The sequence below is a fragment of the Diorhabda carinulata genome, chromosome 3 (genome assembly GCF_026250575.1).
Source record: "Diorhabda carinulata isolate Delta chromosome 3, icDioCari1.1, whole genome shotgun sequence".
Classification (NCBI taxonomy): domain Eukaryota; kingdom Metazoa; phylum Arthropoda; class Insecta; order Coleoptera; family Chrysomelidae; genus Diorhabda; species Diorhabda carinulata.
The window spans coordinates 25,273,058-25,289,402 of NC_079462.1; the positions used below are offsets into that span (position 1 = coordinate 25,273,058).

General features: G+C 30.1%; 3 protein-coding genes across 3 annotated transcripts in view; 2 read left to right on the top strand and 1 right to left on the bottom strand.

Annotated features, from left to right (window-relative positions):
* Nucleotides 1–92: 92 nt before the first annotated feature.
* Nucleotides 93–8,205, top strand: LOC130892030 (cathepsin L). Its single transcript, XM_057797211.1, has 7 exons — nucleotides 93–343; nucleotides 581–681; nucleotides 4,596–4,725; nucleotides 5,408–5,631; nucleotides 6,720–6,905; nucleotides 7,029–7,200; nucleotides 7,281–8,205. The coding sequence occupies exons 2-7, from the start codon at nucleotides 589–591 to the stop codon at nucleotides 7,487–7,489; spliced, it is 1,014 nt and encodes a 337-aa protein (XP_057653194.1). The 5' UTR covers nucleotides 93–343; nucleotides 581–588; the 3' UTR covers nucleotides 7,490–8,205.
* A 2,715-nt stretch (nucleotides 8,206–10,920) lies between these two features.
* LOC130892040 (uncharacterized) lies at nucleotides 10,921–11,590 on the bottom strand. The gene is made up of 2 exons (XM_057797223.1): nucleotides 11,366–11,590; nucleotides 10,921–11,204 (listed from the first exon to the last, which is right to left on the bottom strand). The coding sequence occupies exons 1-2, from the start codon at nucleotides 11,504–11,506 to the stop codon at nucleotides 10,992–10,994; spliced, it is 354 nt and encodes a 117-aa protein (XP_057653206.1). The 5' UTR covers nucleotides 11,507–11,590; the 3' UTR covers nucleotides 10,921–10,991.
* A 2,497-nt stretch (nucleotides 11,591–14,087) lies between these two features.
* LOC130892035 (uncharacterized) overlaps nucleotides 14,088–16,345 on the top strand; it is a 341,323-nt gene continuing 339,065 nt past the window's right edge. Inside the window, exon 1 of the mRNA XM_057797217.1 lies at nucleotides 14,088–14,297. The gene's annotated coding sequence lies outside the window, so the exon portion shown is untranslated. The remainder of the gene's footprint in view (nucleotides 14,298–16,345) is intronic.

Genomic DNA, 16,345 nt, shown 5'->3' on the forward strand with positions numbered 1-16,345 from the left:
CCTGACGTTCAACTTATTGTAAAATATAATATTTAAATTACAATTTAACAATTTTGTTAAAGCATTTGGTCTGTATTGATAAATCTAAAGAAGTGCTTCACAGTTTAATCAACATTATTCTGTCAATTTGAGATGTGAAACTGTAATATTAGCCAGCACTAATAGTTTCATTCTATTTGATGTGTGTTTGGTAGGGATAAATCTTGGTCGATTTACTCCCTACCATAACATTTATTATCTGTGTACAAGGAAGTGGATCGTCTTTGTTTATGATTTCTGGGAAGGACTGACATAAACAGAGAACTTCCAGTTTGTAAATTAGTCGTTCAAAGTCTTTTCACAAGTAAGTTTGCAATATTTTTGGAAAACACTTTTTGAACATATTATACAAATTTTTTTATAGATCGATTAATAAAATTTTGATAAAACAAATAACGCCATTGTGTGTTTGACCATTCGTAAATAGTAATTAGATTAGTTAATTTTCTTTGTCTACTATTAAGTTTAATTTAATAAGTTTCTTTTATTTTTCATTATTTATTGCATTAAAAAAGTTTGTAATAATTGTATATTTTTTCAGAATATAGAATGAAGCTTTTACTACTTCTTGTTGCCATTTTTGTGGGCAGCCAAGCTGTTTCCTTTGTTGACCTGGTTCAAGAAGAATGGACAGCTTTCAAGGTCAGTATATTATTGTTTTGTATAAACGAATTAATAAAAATATACCTATTTGGATATTCAATTTATTGAATATTTTAACTTTAATTTTGTTGCTTGATTTTATATTATTATCTAGAAAATATTTTTTCTATCAGTACTGTTTATTTTGTTAAAATTTCATCACTAGTTCTATTTGGAAATACTAATATTTCAATATTTGTTTTCTTAACAATACGGGATGCGTCTAATATATTTTTAAAAAATTTCTAGGTGAATTTTTTCTGAATGGTGTAATACCCCATCATTCAGAGTCTCAGAGGGCATTACTCCATTCTGAAGTGATTCAACTATATTGAAATCGATTGACAAATTACGATTTTTTCCTTTACAACTCAAGAATTACAGAGTTGAAAAAATTTTTCATTTTTCAACTACCAAACAAAATTAGTACAAGTTTCAAATCTATTGTTTCTCATAGAACTATTTAAAATTTAATGACAGATGTTTTAAGTTCATAAACATGAAATTTCATTGGGATTTGGAAATTATCACAAAATAACCAGGGGTTATCCATTGAGGCTATAAATAATTTGATAATGTCATGTTTGCTTGACCCATATCACTGATAGTTTTATTTATTTTATATAATTTCAAGTGTACATTTCTTTGTAAATAAAATAAATTGTAGTTATTATCTACATGGAGACAAAACATTCCAGAAACTCAGTGAAATTGATAAATTCTGACAGTTTGTTATAAATATGGAAAATATGATTAAGAGACATGGGAAAATCATCTGGCATTTGAGTCTAGCTACGGAGATACTTATTTCTCAGGGTGATTTTTCTAAAAACAAAACCAGTTGCTATTTCTATGGCCTGTTTAATATAGGATTGGAAAACAATGATGTATTTCTGTGACATTTTTCCTGTCTCATTTTTTTGTATTTTATTCCATTTTATCTTCTCTTCTATATTTCACAATCTGAAGTAATATATTCTATTTAATCTCATCAAATGAATATTTATATTAAGTCAATTTTAGTCATGATTTTTCTTTCATCATAAATATAAATAGCAAGTAATAAACTGAATTTTCAAATTAACTCCAATTTTGGCGTTTTAAAAATTATCTAAAATATCTCATAAATTTTTGCCTTTGTTCATAAGATATTCAAAGACAAAGGTAAAGTAAAAACAGCATTTTGGCATTATCTTCCATTTTGTTACACCCATGATATTAATAGATTATCCATTACTAACTTGCTTTCCAACATCAAACATTCAATTTCTAAAAGAAATGTTACCCTTTTACCACATGTTGGACTATGGAGTGGGTGGTTGTCTATGTTTTAGAGGCATAACTCTTAAAACTATAATTGTAGTGGTATTGCAATCTAGTATCCAGTATTTTTGAATTCCCTTTTTTTCTGCATTGAATGGTAGTTGACATTATTAACACCAATGTTTCAGTCAGATGGGGTTGTCTACATTTTAGTGGTAGCTCACTGAATATTTTAAATTATTGAACCTTTGTCTGACATTTAAAATCAACGATCGTCTTTCTTTTTGGATGACACCTAGACTAGACCAATATTGTTCATGAAGGAGAATCGAAAATAAAGCAGGGATTGTCGCTTTATATCAATAAATTATATGTATTATAGAAATTATCTTAATTTTATAATTACTACAATGTTCATACAAAGCACAACTATAAATACTTCAAGAACCAAATACCTTGGGGTGGTAGCATTTTAGTAATGCCTTAGATATTATTTGACTAGTTCTCCAAAGCTGTGTCGAGCTGCCACAATAACAATTTTCATCCCCAGTCAACTGGAATTTCTGTTGATATGCTGAAGCAGGATATCCTCAGTAGATCAGTATATCAGTAGATGGCGGATTTTCTATGATCTGTACATTCATTGTTAACAAGACCATCCAACATGCAGTTAGCAAGTTGTATGTCTTAGCTCTTATAAACAAAAATGTACTTACTCAATGTCGATTTTCATTGCAAAATGTTGACCTTAATAATAAACTTACAAGACAATAACAAATTTCTTTAGTATATGTTCAATAAAACCCTAAAAAGGAGGCTAACCTTTAATATTGGCTTCAAGTTAACAATGTCAGAACCTTATAATGCAGACACATAGCAAAAAATATCACATACTGAGTTGAAATAGTACTTCAATAATGGTTTTACGGGTTTTGCTCTTGAAAAGTTGGCAATCATAAGGCCCTGGATATGGTACCAACATGGCCCCACTTCTTGAATTGAAGGTATGAGTGTGTGCCATGTTTGTGCCAAGTGGACAGCGCCATCACGAAATGCAAGGCGGTCGCGGATATTATGTGCACCTATCATAAAAATTGTATGGTATAAAATTTGCTATGAAGTTTATTTGATTGTTTTCATACTTGGTTATATCTGAAAAATTATTCTCTCTCTCCCTAAAATTTTATCTTGAAACCTTATGTATAAAAACCAACCATTAGTTTTTTCAAAAGATTAAATCCCAATCGTTAATACCAAGAAAAAATTATTTGAATAAATTTTTGATAATTACTACATCAACACCCTTTACTCTTTTATAAAATATCATTTTTTTTTGTAATCTGACCAGTGTAGTAACCCAATAAGTTTCTGCCTTTGTAATTTGAAACAGTTGATATTAAAAAGATATTTTAAATTCATAACCTTGGCAACATATTATAACAAATTTTTGATGCCTTTGCTATTAAAACCGCTGTCTTCCTGAAAAAATATTTGATGCTTATTACAATTATACTAGCTTGCATTCCCAGAATCTGAAACTTGTTTTTTTAAGATAACCCTAATTGTTGTTTTGTTTGACTTGATTGAATTTGTATATGGTCACATATGATTCATGTTTCATGGAATTATATTCTTGATAATAGAGTTAAATTGATTTATTTCAGATATATTATCACTGTTTTTTTAATAATCATAACTTACATTAGTCATTAGTAATAAATGGCATGAATAGGTCATATTATTCACAGGTACTTGATATAAATTGTCAAAACATTATTAATAGTACGGCAACTATGAAGGGTCCTGTAGCCGTTTCATTCTCCCCTCAGCTTTAGAGCGTTTCCCTATTTTTTTATGCATAGAATTGATTTTTTGAGGGTGCCGAGCCCGAATCTGGTCCAGTAGTTTGTTATAAACAATTTAATTTTTTATAAAGCTATAACTCTTAAACAGAAAGATATACAAAAAAAGTTTCAAATAAAAAAGAAGATCTACAATAAAGATCTCTACAGTTTTGTGCAAAAAATCAATATTTAAAAAATTATCGTCAATTTAATGCAAAATTATACATATGAAAATTTGTACATTCAAACTTATGTAACTTTTTAACAGATAATATTGAAAAGGTCTACTACATTTCATTTTGAAGCTTAAACTTTAACGTTTAAAATGAGCTGCTTTAAATATTTCTACGTCATTTAGGAACCAAGTAATGATTTATGAGAGAAAAAACGTTAATTTTGTGTAGAGACCTTTTTTGTAGATCCTTTTGTTTATGTGCTATAGCTTTATGAACAAATAAATTGTTTATAACAAATTACTCGACCAGATTTGGGCTAGGACCCTTGAAAAATCGATTCCACTTATAAAAAAAATATGAAAACGCTCTAAAACTGAGGGGAATATGAAACGGCTACGGGATCCCCCCTAGCTGCTGTACTATAAAGTTGTTGAAAATTAGTTCGTGATTTAAATATTCTATTTCTTACATCCAACCATATTTGTATAATAGACAAACCCTCGAGTTTTGAAATTTGGATTTTATTCTAAATTGATTCAATGCTTTTGACTTTATTACAATCAAAATTGATTACAGTACTTATACCCACATACATATGAATTGAGGATTAAATCATAATCTATTATCGTAGGCAACTCACCAAAAGACTTATAACAGTGCTACAGAAGAAAAATTCCGATTAAAAATTTTCATGGAGAATTCACACAAAATTGCCAAGCATAATAAACTCTACGCCATGGGACTTGTTGACTATAAACTTGGTAAATAGTTTTTTTTTTGTTGAATTTATATTATAAACAATAGATGTTAAAATGAAAACAAGATGAAACTAGCTCATACAAAAAAATTCTAGATGGAAAATAAACATATTATGCTGCATTCAAGTTCTCTTTCTGTCTTTTCATGCAATTCGGTCTGTTTCTTTATTGTGCTTCATAATTGTTTTATAGCTCAATATATTATAGAATGGATAAAATGTTTTGCATTTGTTTCTACTTCCTTTTATAGTAACCTTCTTGATCCTTGTCTCAACATCTGCTTCGATAGGTTTATTTTCCCAATATATTATTCAATCAACATGGTCCTTTATTGTCTTTATGTATTCCATTACTACCTTTATTGTTATTCTTCAAACTTATCAAACATGAGATCCATTGTTGCTTTTACATCCACTGATGACCACCTTGTTTCATGTTCCTATTTTTTATCATTCTCAAATATGATGTTGATATCTTCATAAATAGTTTCTTTGGTAAATATGTTCGTTTATTGTTTGCATATAATCTTAAACTTTTCTGAATCTGTTAATTTTTTTCTCATATTATTGCTATTCAATTTGAACATTTCTGGTTTTACTTAGTCTCAAACTTATCAAAACAAACTGTGAGTTTTTACACTTGTCTTAAATGTATAAAAAAATTGAGTATTAATTTTATGTGATAGGTTTGAACAAATATGCTGATATGCTCCACCACGAATTCGTCCAAGTAGTAAATGGTTTCAATAAAACTAAAAATTTATTAAGGGGACAAGATATGGAAGATTCCATCACTTTCATACCTCCAGCTAATGTAAAATTACCGGATAGTATTGATTGGAGAGAACTAGGAGCAGTAACCAATGTTAAGGATCAAGGCCAATGTGGATCTTGTTGGAGTTTCAGTGCTGTAAGTATATGATACAATCAAAGTTTTGATATAATCATTTCCTATTTAAAATTATTTAATTTTAAAAACATTGCACACATGTAACCCAGACAGATATATAACCTCTTGTCTGTAAATTGACTCATCTCCTGATGGGATCCATTAGGATCTGTTAATCATCCTGTTGGGTGATACAAAGCAAATCATAAATTTCGATACCCAACTTAGTATTATTGTATTCATTAAGAATTATGGTACACAATCCTAAAGGGGACTCACATCATAGTTAATTGACTAAAGTGTTCCTTAGACACTTGAAATTCCATTAACGTATCAACGTGTGATTAACGACCATACATATAATTATTTTTAGTTTTTTGTCCAATAGGATTTTAGTATTTAAAAGCGGTATGTAAACAAATACAAGGTCTTTTAATAGTCTGGAATTCGTTGAGTTCTACAACTTGAACTTTCCATTTTGTGTCAAGTCAGAGTCATCAAAACAGTTTATAATTTCATTGTCTATATTATTGACCTTCCCAGTATGTAATTTCGAATGGTGTTGCGGGCTGAGGACACAAAATAATAAAAAAACTGTCCAAGAGTTTTTTAAAATGCCAACGTTTCGATCTTTTATTCATTCAGTTTTATGTATATCAGTTCGCTTATGGTTCTTTTTGTATATTTAGGTTCTTTATCCAGAATTTTCACATCATCAAAATTAAAATTGTGACCATTGGTAAAATGATGTTGGGCCAGAGCCGTTTTCTTTTTTGTTGTTATGTTCTAGTCAATCATATTCATGCTGGTATATTCTGGATTCCAAATACTGTTTAGTCATCCCAAAGTAACTGTTATTGCAGTCTAAACAATTAATTTTATAAATCACAGTGGAATGCTGGAATTTAGGTGTTTTGTTTTAGATATGGGTGAATAAGTTGTCAATTTTGTGTATTCACACATTCGAAATTACAGTTTATAATGCTTGATGACTCCAAAACTAGTGACAATACAAAAAGAGATAGAGCTGAGTCAATATCAGTACTTGTTATATTGTACAAAATACATCACTTGATAAGTTTAAGAGTGATAAAATTGTTTTTTTTTAGACCGGATCTCTTGAAGGGCAACATTTTAGAAATACTGGTAAATTGGTATCTTTATCTGAACAAAACTTGGTAGATTGTTCAGGAAAATATGGCAACAATGGTTGTAACGGTGGACTTATGGACAATGCTTTCCGTTATATTAAAGCCAATAGAGGTATTGATACTGAAGCTTCATACCCATACAAGGTGTGTGTTTTTTTGTTTTATTTTAGTTGAATGAAATTTACATGAAATGCCATGAACATTGAGATTGTTGTTCTATAATTGGTTTGTCTGCTTATAAATTTTGTTTTTCAAAATTTCTTTTAGGCTGAAGATGAGAAATGCCACTACCAACCCAAATTTGTAGGTGCCACAGATAAGGGTTATGTTGATATTCCATCAGGTGATGAGGAATCTCTAAAAGCAGCTGTAGCAACAGTAGGTCCTATTTCTGTTGCCATTGACGCCAGTCGCGACACTTTCCATTTATACAGAGATGGTTAGTAAATTTTTATTATGAAACCTATGATTTATTTTAGATATTACATTATTGGTATTTACTTTTATATTACGTTACAGGTGTTTATTCTGATCCTGACTGTAGCTCAGAAATGTTAGATCATGGTGTACTTGTTGTTGGTTATGGAACTACTAAAAGTGGAATCGATTACTGGATTGTAAAGAACTCGTGGGGTCCATCTTGGGGATTAGATGGTTACATCAAAATGGCAAGGAATAAGAATAATGCTTGTGGTATTGCTACACAAGCAAGTTACCCTGTTGTATAATTATTTATATAAGAAAAATCTCTTCTACTCTCTATTTTTTTGTAAACTTTTTCTTTATGAAAATGTCTATTTTTTGATATTATCTCTCCATATACTTCATTTATTACATTCTCTATGAATAGATTTAACCCTCTACTGCATGAATTTGAGAAAAATGAAAAAAATATTTGATTGTTGTTTAGGTTTTATTTGGGGACAAAATTTACTACAAAAATGGAAAAGATTTACTTACATAAATTGAGAAAAAAAGGTCGTATATGGGTTCGTATGCGCCCAAACAAATTTTAAATAAAAAAAGTTCAGACATATATGGGTTCCTATGAAGAATAACATACAAAATAAAAATAATTATAATCATGAAATGCCGATAAACAGTTTCGTTTGTCGTTGTGATATGAGAAAACCATGCATTTTCTACACTGACTTTAAACAAAAGACAACAGAAAATATTTTCATATTGTCAACATAACAATTGAAAAGTCTACTACCATACACCATATAGTTATTGCTTGTACAATATAACGTAAAAAAATATTAAAACTAGTTGACTATATATGGATTTATATGCGGTAGAGGATTAAGTTAATATAAATTTTTATATATTTTACTTTTGTGATGTATTTTAAGATAATATGAATAGTAGTAGTATTTTGTAGTTGTTTAATCTTAAGACCGGCTGTGCCACTTTGTAGTTGAAAATAAACTTTTCATTTTTACTGATGAGTTTTACTATACACTCAATGAGGGCTACCATTTTTATGCTTACCAGTTGGCGCGACTGGTGAATAAGATCTTGAATTATAGCTGTCAAAATGTTTCAATATACATTGTCCAGTAACAAATTCTAATGGGATAGCCCTCATTTCCTGTACGAGGTACTCTTCCTGGTAATATAGAAAAATGGAAAAATGAACTTAACTTAGCCATCATGAAAATTATTTCGGTGATCAATAGAAAGATTCAACTAGATTTGAATTTTTGGAACCGTTGGTGATATTCATACTGAACACACGGTTTACACTACCACAACATTGTTCTTTTTTTATTAAACCTATAATGTTTAATTAACTTATCATAGATTTTTCTTTTCATATCTTTTGAATACAGATACATCCTCAATAAAAATCTTCTCTTTATTATCTTTTGATATTAAGTGGGAAGTGAATTAAACAATGAAAATATACTTGTACGTAGCAGTTTTTTTCCCAGTAACCTAACATTGTCAAAGCTCCATTGCATTCCCAAAATTCACAATACTGGAAAAGCAGTGATACCTATTCAGTGAAAAATTCTCTAAAATTTATCAACAAAGTGAAGAATCCTAAAATGGAAGACGATGAAATTTAAATCTCTCTCCATGTAAGTTGAATATTTCCCAGCGTGTCGATCCCGCAGAGCTAATGTAATCTAAGAATACTTAGAATTAATGAAAATATGTATGGATCAAAACTATTTCCAGTCCAAAAACGAATTTTACAAACAACATGAAGGAACATCTATAAATCTGAAAATGTATAGGATATTCCAATAGAAAAAAGATAACTGAATATAGAAATGAAATAAGTTATAACATATTTTTGCTTTTTTTCTTATGAAAATGTTACTTGTATATTAGTACAATCAGTTTTCATTAAAATACTCTATTTAATTTATGGAGATCATAGTACATTGACCTTATTTCACCAGATGAATTGAAAAAAATAGAAACAAATAAAATGCAATACCAAAGAGGAATCAAAAATTCTGTAATAAAACTTTTTCAAAATGGGATAGAGTTAAATTACTTGGAAATAGTTAATTAAGTAAAAACCCAACAAAGGGTAGAAAAGGTGATATAGTGAGGTGTATGACAAATTAAATTTCCATGTCATGAAATGTACAAACAAGAACCTCTTCAGCATATTTGAAATTCCAAATATAAATATTGTGAATTAAACTGCAAAAAAGACTCATAGTGCTAAGGTTGCCACCTTTCTATTGAGTACTTAATCCTTCCATATTGGTTTGGAATATGCTCAAAAAGGGAGCACAAAAAACAATAAAACATTAAGCTCCATTCATGTAAATTTGGTTAGAAAAGTGGTTGCTGGCATTGATAACAACTTATAGTAACAATATGTTCGTGGATGTGAGCTAGAATAGCTCTGCTTATAAATAAGTGCTGTACAAAAGGTTAATTAGAGTAAAAAATAAAAAAAAGCCGTTAGCAGCAGAGCTCCAACACGAAAGTCGAATTTTTCGTCGAATGAAGAATTTAATTAATACACAAACAAATCTTTCCATAAAATGAATTTCTTGAAAATGATATCAATTCTCAATCTTATTTCTTTATATGGAAAATTTGCTACTCCTCAATAACTTTTCATTACACAAGTTAACTCTCTCTCGAATGAAAATTCATAATTTCAATAGACCCGATGGTCTCGAACCCTCTTGTTCAATTCCAATTGATAACAAAGAAAAAATTGTCATAATGACAAGAAATTTCGAAAATGGGAAGTAAAAAAAATCACCCTAGCAACGATCATACTCGTATTATTCATTAAATAGGAGGCGGTCCAGTTCAACAGTTACAACGATCAAAATGTTTTCGGGCGTTTTGTGCTAGAAGAAAACTTTGACCTTGAGAAAGACAATTTTTAAACATCACCCCTACTTGCATGAGAAGTTCGAACCCTCTAGTTAAACTTTTTCTGGCCAAAAAATAAGAAAATATAACAAAAATGACCATAAAATGGAGAGGGGTGGAGATGGAAAGTTTCGGCCTTAGACAGGAAATCATCTCGCAACTAATTGAACCTACATGTGAAATTTCATTTTTCAGTCGCTTTTCGTTTGATATATATATATATATATATATAAACTACAGACATTCGAAAAACCATCATAATCGTGTTCAGGAGGTCTCAAAACATGGGTAAAATGATGTGCCCCCCATTTTCCTTCTAGTCATGCCTACCGTAATAGTCTAATTTTTCCTTGAAAAATTCGACTAAAAATTGGCCAGGAAAAAACGCCGCTATGTGCTGGTACGGCTGATTCTTTCCATTGTATCCAATATAAGATGGTTTGATTTCCAAAAGATATTGTAAAGACAGCAAAGGATATGAACTTTTGTTGATTATTAATAAAAGTAAATCAAATATTTCCTTTCCCTGATAATAATGATTATATTGGTGACTATAATAATATAAAATATGAGTTGTAGATCCCATCTCATCCGAGGATAAGACATACTTAATATTTTTATATGGTATCAAAGTGATTATTTCAAGTCTTATATCAGGCACAAAAGTATAAACTATAATAAATAATTTATTTATCAAACAACTTACCTTAGACAAAATAATAAATAGTTACTTGAATGAAAGCCACTAGTTGAGAAGAATTTGTTGGAACAAATCCCTAATCAATACATACTAGACCATAAGTAAACTTAAGCATATATTAACAAATAAAATTACTACAATGTAAATCCTACAGTAAAGGAAAAGTTTAGTGCTTAAATAAATTTGAAATCGCGATCTTTGTATGCTACTTCACCTCTTCTGTATCTTGCTTCTTGTGCATTTTTGCTAGTATACATTGCGTAAAAAAGACCTGCCATTGGTATCACCATGAAAAATAATCCAGCAACTGCGTTTTTCCCAGATGGTTTAAAATGTTCAAAGCCACTTACTTGTAAAGCTTGGTATTTTAAAAATGCAGGATCAAACTGAAAATTATATATACTACAGAGTCTATAGTGTATGAAAAATAATAGACAAATATTCAACAATTTAGCTCATCCAATTACAAAGACAAGACTGTTAATAATATAAACTTGACTGATTGGATGACATAACAGTGTCATTTCATATACTTAAATACACTTACAACTGTCCCACCTTCCCCTTTTGCTTGTATAAAAGGATTGGATTTCAGTTTTAAAAATTGTTGTCTCAATTCGTTTCGTCTAAGAGCCCTTTGTTCGGCTATTTGACGCTCCGAAGGAGATAAATCGAAACCAGAAGACATATTGGTTTCAATAAGTTAACCTAAAAACTATTCAGCTTGACAAATCTGATCTGCTTCTCATATGTTAGCTGTCATTTTATGCATAGTTGCCATTTTGTAAATTGGAGTGATCGACAATAATACCCCCTTTTCTCCAGGCAACCAATAATACAAAATTGAAAAAGTGAAGTAATTATTTAATAGAACTAACAAATAAGACGAATGAACTTCCAATCTGTAGTTAACATTTTTCTGACATTCACCGCATTCATATTAAAAGTGAAAGCATCATCGTCAGAAGTTATAATAATATGTATTAACCTTTAACATTTCTGTGCAAATTTTGAAACCAAATTTCCATTCCCAAATACATAGTGTGTTTCCGCATTTGTACATTTGAAATTTCAGACTCTAATTACACGAAAAGCGGGAGATTCCATGATTGATAAAAATAAGTAATTAGAGTGTAAAATTTTAATAAATAACCAAAAATTGTACATAATGATTAAAAAAATTTCGGATGTTAGCTCTTTTTCGTTTTATTATGGCCTTTTCTGTGAAAATTTACCATGGTGATGGTAATATTTGTTAACAACATCAGAAAAGAAAAGATTTCGGCGAAGAAAAAATTCTTCAACTTTTAAAAAATAATGGTATTTTGACGGCAAAATTTTCTATTCGGGTGCTTTTTCGATATTAAGTCAAAATAAGGTGGAAAAATTAATATTTCAAATCCAATATTTCAGTGTATACAGGACATAATTTGAGTTTTCACTAAATTTCAAGAAAAAAACATGTTGTTTTTAAAAGATAAAAATAATAACAAAAATTGTGGTTCTTTCAATTTTTCACATAAATTTTTAGGTTATGTGAGAGCAAAATTTGAAGATAATTATATTATCTACAACTTTGCTATTTGACTTTTTTCCACAGTACTTGTAGTTTTGCCGGAAATCTAGATAAACTGTTTTTTACCCTTAAAAACTCACCCCCTTCCCCTTCTCGACGTCAAATCACCCTAAATTATTTTTCTTTTTAATTTTATTATATTCCTCTCCATTTCCTTTATTTTTTTACCTTTTATCATTTTTAAAGGCTTTTAAATCTGGTCTAGTACAACTGTGTCCAAACGGGAATTCTTTGATAAAGAACTTAATGTATTATTCATCAAAATTCATACAATTGCACTTAGAACAGTACAATTTCCAAATTATATACATATGCCATGAGTTATAGAAACAGATTCAGCAATCGACCGATGATTCTAATCGCGAACTCTCTTTTCTGTCTTTTATCGATTAAAAATTAGTACTTCGAAGCGGTAATTTGAGTTTTGAAAATAATAAAAAAAAGGATCATGTTTTGATTAGTCGAGTTACACTTTTTGGTGATTGATTCAATATATACCCAAACACAAACAATATTTTTTAAGTCTTATCAAGGTTTTCCAGTCACCATACTGGTGAGGGCGAGGCATATCTCTCACCACATTTTCCTTACATTTGAGTGTATTGTACCATTCATATATACATATAAGTTCAGTTATGTTCCATTTAGTGAACGTATGATGAATGAATTCCAGAGTGTTGAATGTTAATATGTAGGATAGAAACTTTTGAGTGAATTAGAAACTTTTTATCCGGAACAAATTAAATGGCAGGTATTGAGATTCCTTCATTTTATAAATGGCTCATATTATTGTTCTTCTTCTTCTTTCTCTTTTCTTAAGACTTAGTCTTTTGGAAGTCAGCTGGGAGGTCTCCTTGAAGTTGGTTTTTCATCCTTTGCCCAATTAGCCCATCAATCTTCCATTATTCTGTCGACGTGGTCTCTCCAATATCGTCGTCTCGATCTCGTGAATCGTACTATATCCTGAATGTTCAGATCTTCTCTTACAGCTTTGCTTCTCATTTCATCTCTGCTACTCTAATCATGTTCTTTGTTTTTGGTGTGTCCGCTCGAGTTTGTCCTTAATATGTAAATATAAGTCTTACGATTGTTTTTAATATGCGGGCTTTACTGTCGGTGGACAAATATTTGTTTTTTCATATAAGGTTCCCCAGACAGCCAGAGATTCTTGAGGCCTTATTTACTTGGGTTCGTATCCATTGTTGTAAATTTTTGGCGTTGGTGATCTCGACTCCTAAGTATGTACAATGCAAACACTGGTAAATGGGGTTGTCGTCTACAGCTGCTTTACATTTTGTAGGCTCTTTTGCTATTACAATTGATTCTGTTTTTTTTTATTATTCTTATTACTGTTGTTTATGTGAAATGAATATTCGTATTGATAAAAATAAAATTTTCCTGAAAAAGTATTTCGAAAAGAAATTAAATTGCTCATTTTTTTATTTTAAAATATTTTTGGCCATGTTTTAAATTGTACTTTTCACATAAACAAACTTTTTTATTAATTTTTCCAAAAAAAAAATTGTGCGTTAAAAGGGTCGTGTACAAACATTTTATACATGTTTATATTTAGATGTGGAATAAAGTATTTACCAAAAACAATAACAAAAATTAGTCATACTTTGTATTCTCAGGATCGAAATACTTTAGATGTGAACATTTAGGTTTGAGTCTATCAGTCCCACTGTGAACTGGAGTATAAGCGCGTGAGTTCGGGAGAAAATCTGAGAATTCATCTCCCGCTTTTCATGTCAGTCTGATGCTGAATTTTCCCCGTAACGGATATACACCGGGAAACCGGGAAATTCGTTCGGAAATTTGCGTGGTGCGATCTTTTTCATGTGATTAATTTTCGGATACATTGTTGAGACGTTCTTGGATTGAAATCTTTGCATCAGACGAGGTTTGTGTTAAATAAATGATGGATCTTGAACAAACAGGAAATAGATTGGGGCAATATGAATAGTAACTGAATTTGATAGCAAAAACTCATTTTATCTCTCAAAAACAAATGTTTTTATTTGTGTTATACTATATAAATCAGTTACTAAATATTGTAACTTTTTTCGTATTTATTTACACTCTTTTTATTCGTAGGGTGAATTGATAAACCCTGTCTCTAACATTCTCAATTTATATACACACTATACAATACACTTAACTTACAATAATTTACTTATAAATATCACTTTCTGCGATTATTTTTACTAATACGTTCTATTTACTATGACTATTTATTCAAAACTAACTAATTGTCTAGAAATTATTTAGAAAAAATACTGTAAATAAACCGTTCGCTTTAATAAAACGTTCTAAAAAGAAACATCAAAAGCGCTTCCGCCATTTTTAAAAATGTAAAATACGCGCGAATTAGCCGAATTTTAAAATTTCATTGTAGCTGGACAGGGCCGGCCTAAGGATCCATTTCGCGACCTTGTTCATAACAATATATTTGAGAAAATGAAGTTAGTATTAGAAGACGCTGGAATTTGAATTTTCTAAAATATCTTTATCATAATGTCATTTCCTATAGTTTATAAAAGGAGATATGTTCAACTGTCCACTCGTTGGACCTATGGGATTGGTTAGTTTTTGAACAAAATTTTAAATAATTTTGCAATTCTTTTTTATCTTCTTCGCAGAGAGAGAAAATGTATTGAGTTTAATCTATCTATATCTATACATCCAACAGATAGAATCGTATTATTTCTAACTTTTTTAGTTAAAAACTTTCAGTGGTTCACTTATTTATTTCATTCACTAACAACGTCGGACAGTTCTATTTCATTAAATCCAAACAATTTTCCTCCAATGTAATTTTAGTTCTACGCCAAATTATCTTGATTACTTTTATTTATATCATTGAAAGAAACGCCATTATTGCATTTATGCCTCAAAAAAATAAACTGTTCTATACACAATTCTATATAAAGTATCTAGTTGCTTTATTTTTTGTCAACGAGGCCGTTTTCAAGATTAATTGTTTACTTAGTGACCTTATCAATTTTGATGAGTGTAGTTGAACATTGTTTATAATTTCTTCTCTGAGGGAGTTATTTCTTATGTCTATAACACTTTATCGAACATTTCTTGTACAGGGTGTTCCAAGTTATCTAAGAGAAGAGAAAATGTGTGAGATATTGCCTAACAGGTAATATCTCACACATTTTTATTTATTTTTTTCAAATATATTGAAAATTACGGTTCATTCTATTTGGTGTACAATTATAGCACATACTTTTTTTCTATTAAGTAATGTATAAATATCAAAACATTTTATGAATTTCAACTACAAAGCGTGTTGTGTGGGTCGCATGTACGACATGCTCAAGATTTGCTTCTTTTAGATCATATAAATCCGTAGCTTATATTTGAGAAAGTCTTTAGGACAACCCCGAAAAAACATACTCCATTGATATTATATCTGCCCAGCGGGGAGGCTACGTCATAGGTCCATCAATACCACACTGAGAGATTGTTGATCGAGATGCCACTCAATAATAACTACTTTATGAAGTATTTATAATTCTTGGTGTCATATACACTGCGACCCAAAGAATCCATTGTGTCTAATCTATTGGTCTGGGTTGGCTTAATCTGCCAAATATTTTCAATATTCCTATTCCATACGCGTTTGGGTGTAATGTTCTTAATTGCCTCAGTGTCTCCCACTTCGAGAGAAAGTGGATAGAGATTTCGTTCTTGCATCCTCTGCTAAACCTTGTTACATTCCTTCCAGTATTTTCTCTATTTTCTCTTCCAATTATCTTCACTACAATATATTCAGGAATCCGTTTGAGGGTTACTTTATTCTTTTTGCCATTGGAGAACAGAGCTCTGAAGGCTGCGTTGCTTTTAGATAAGATGATAATTTCTTGTTAATGATTCCTTTCTGAGTTGAACTGAACACATGTATCAATTGCATTTATTTTTTTTTGTAAAATACTTCGG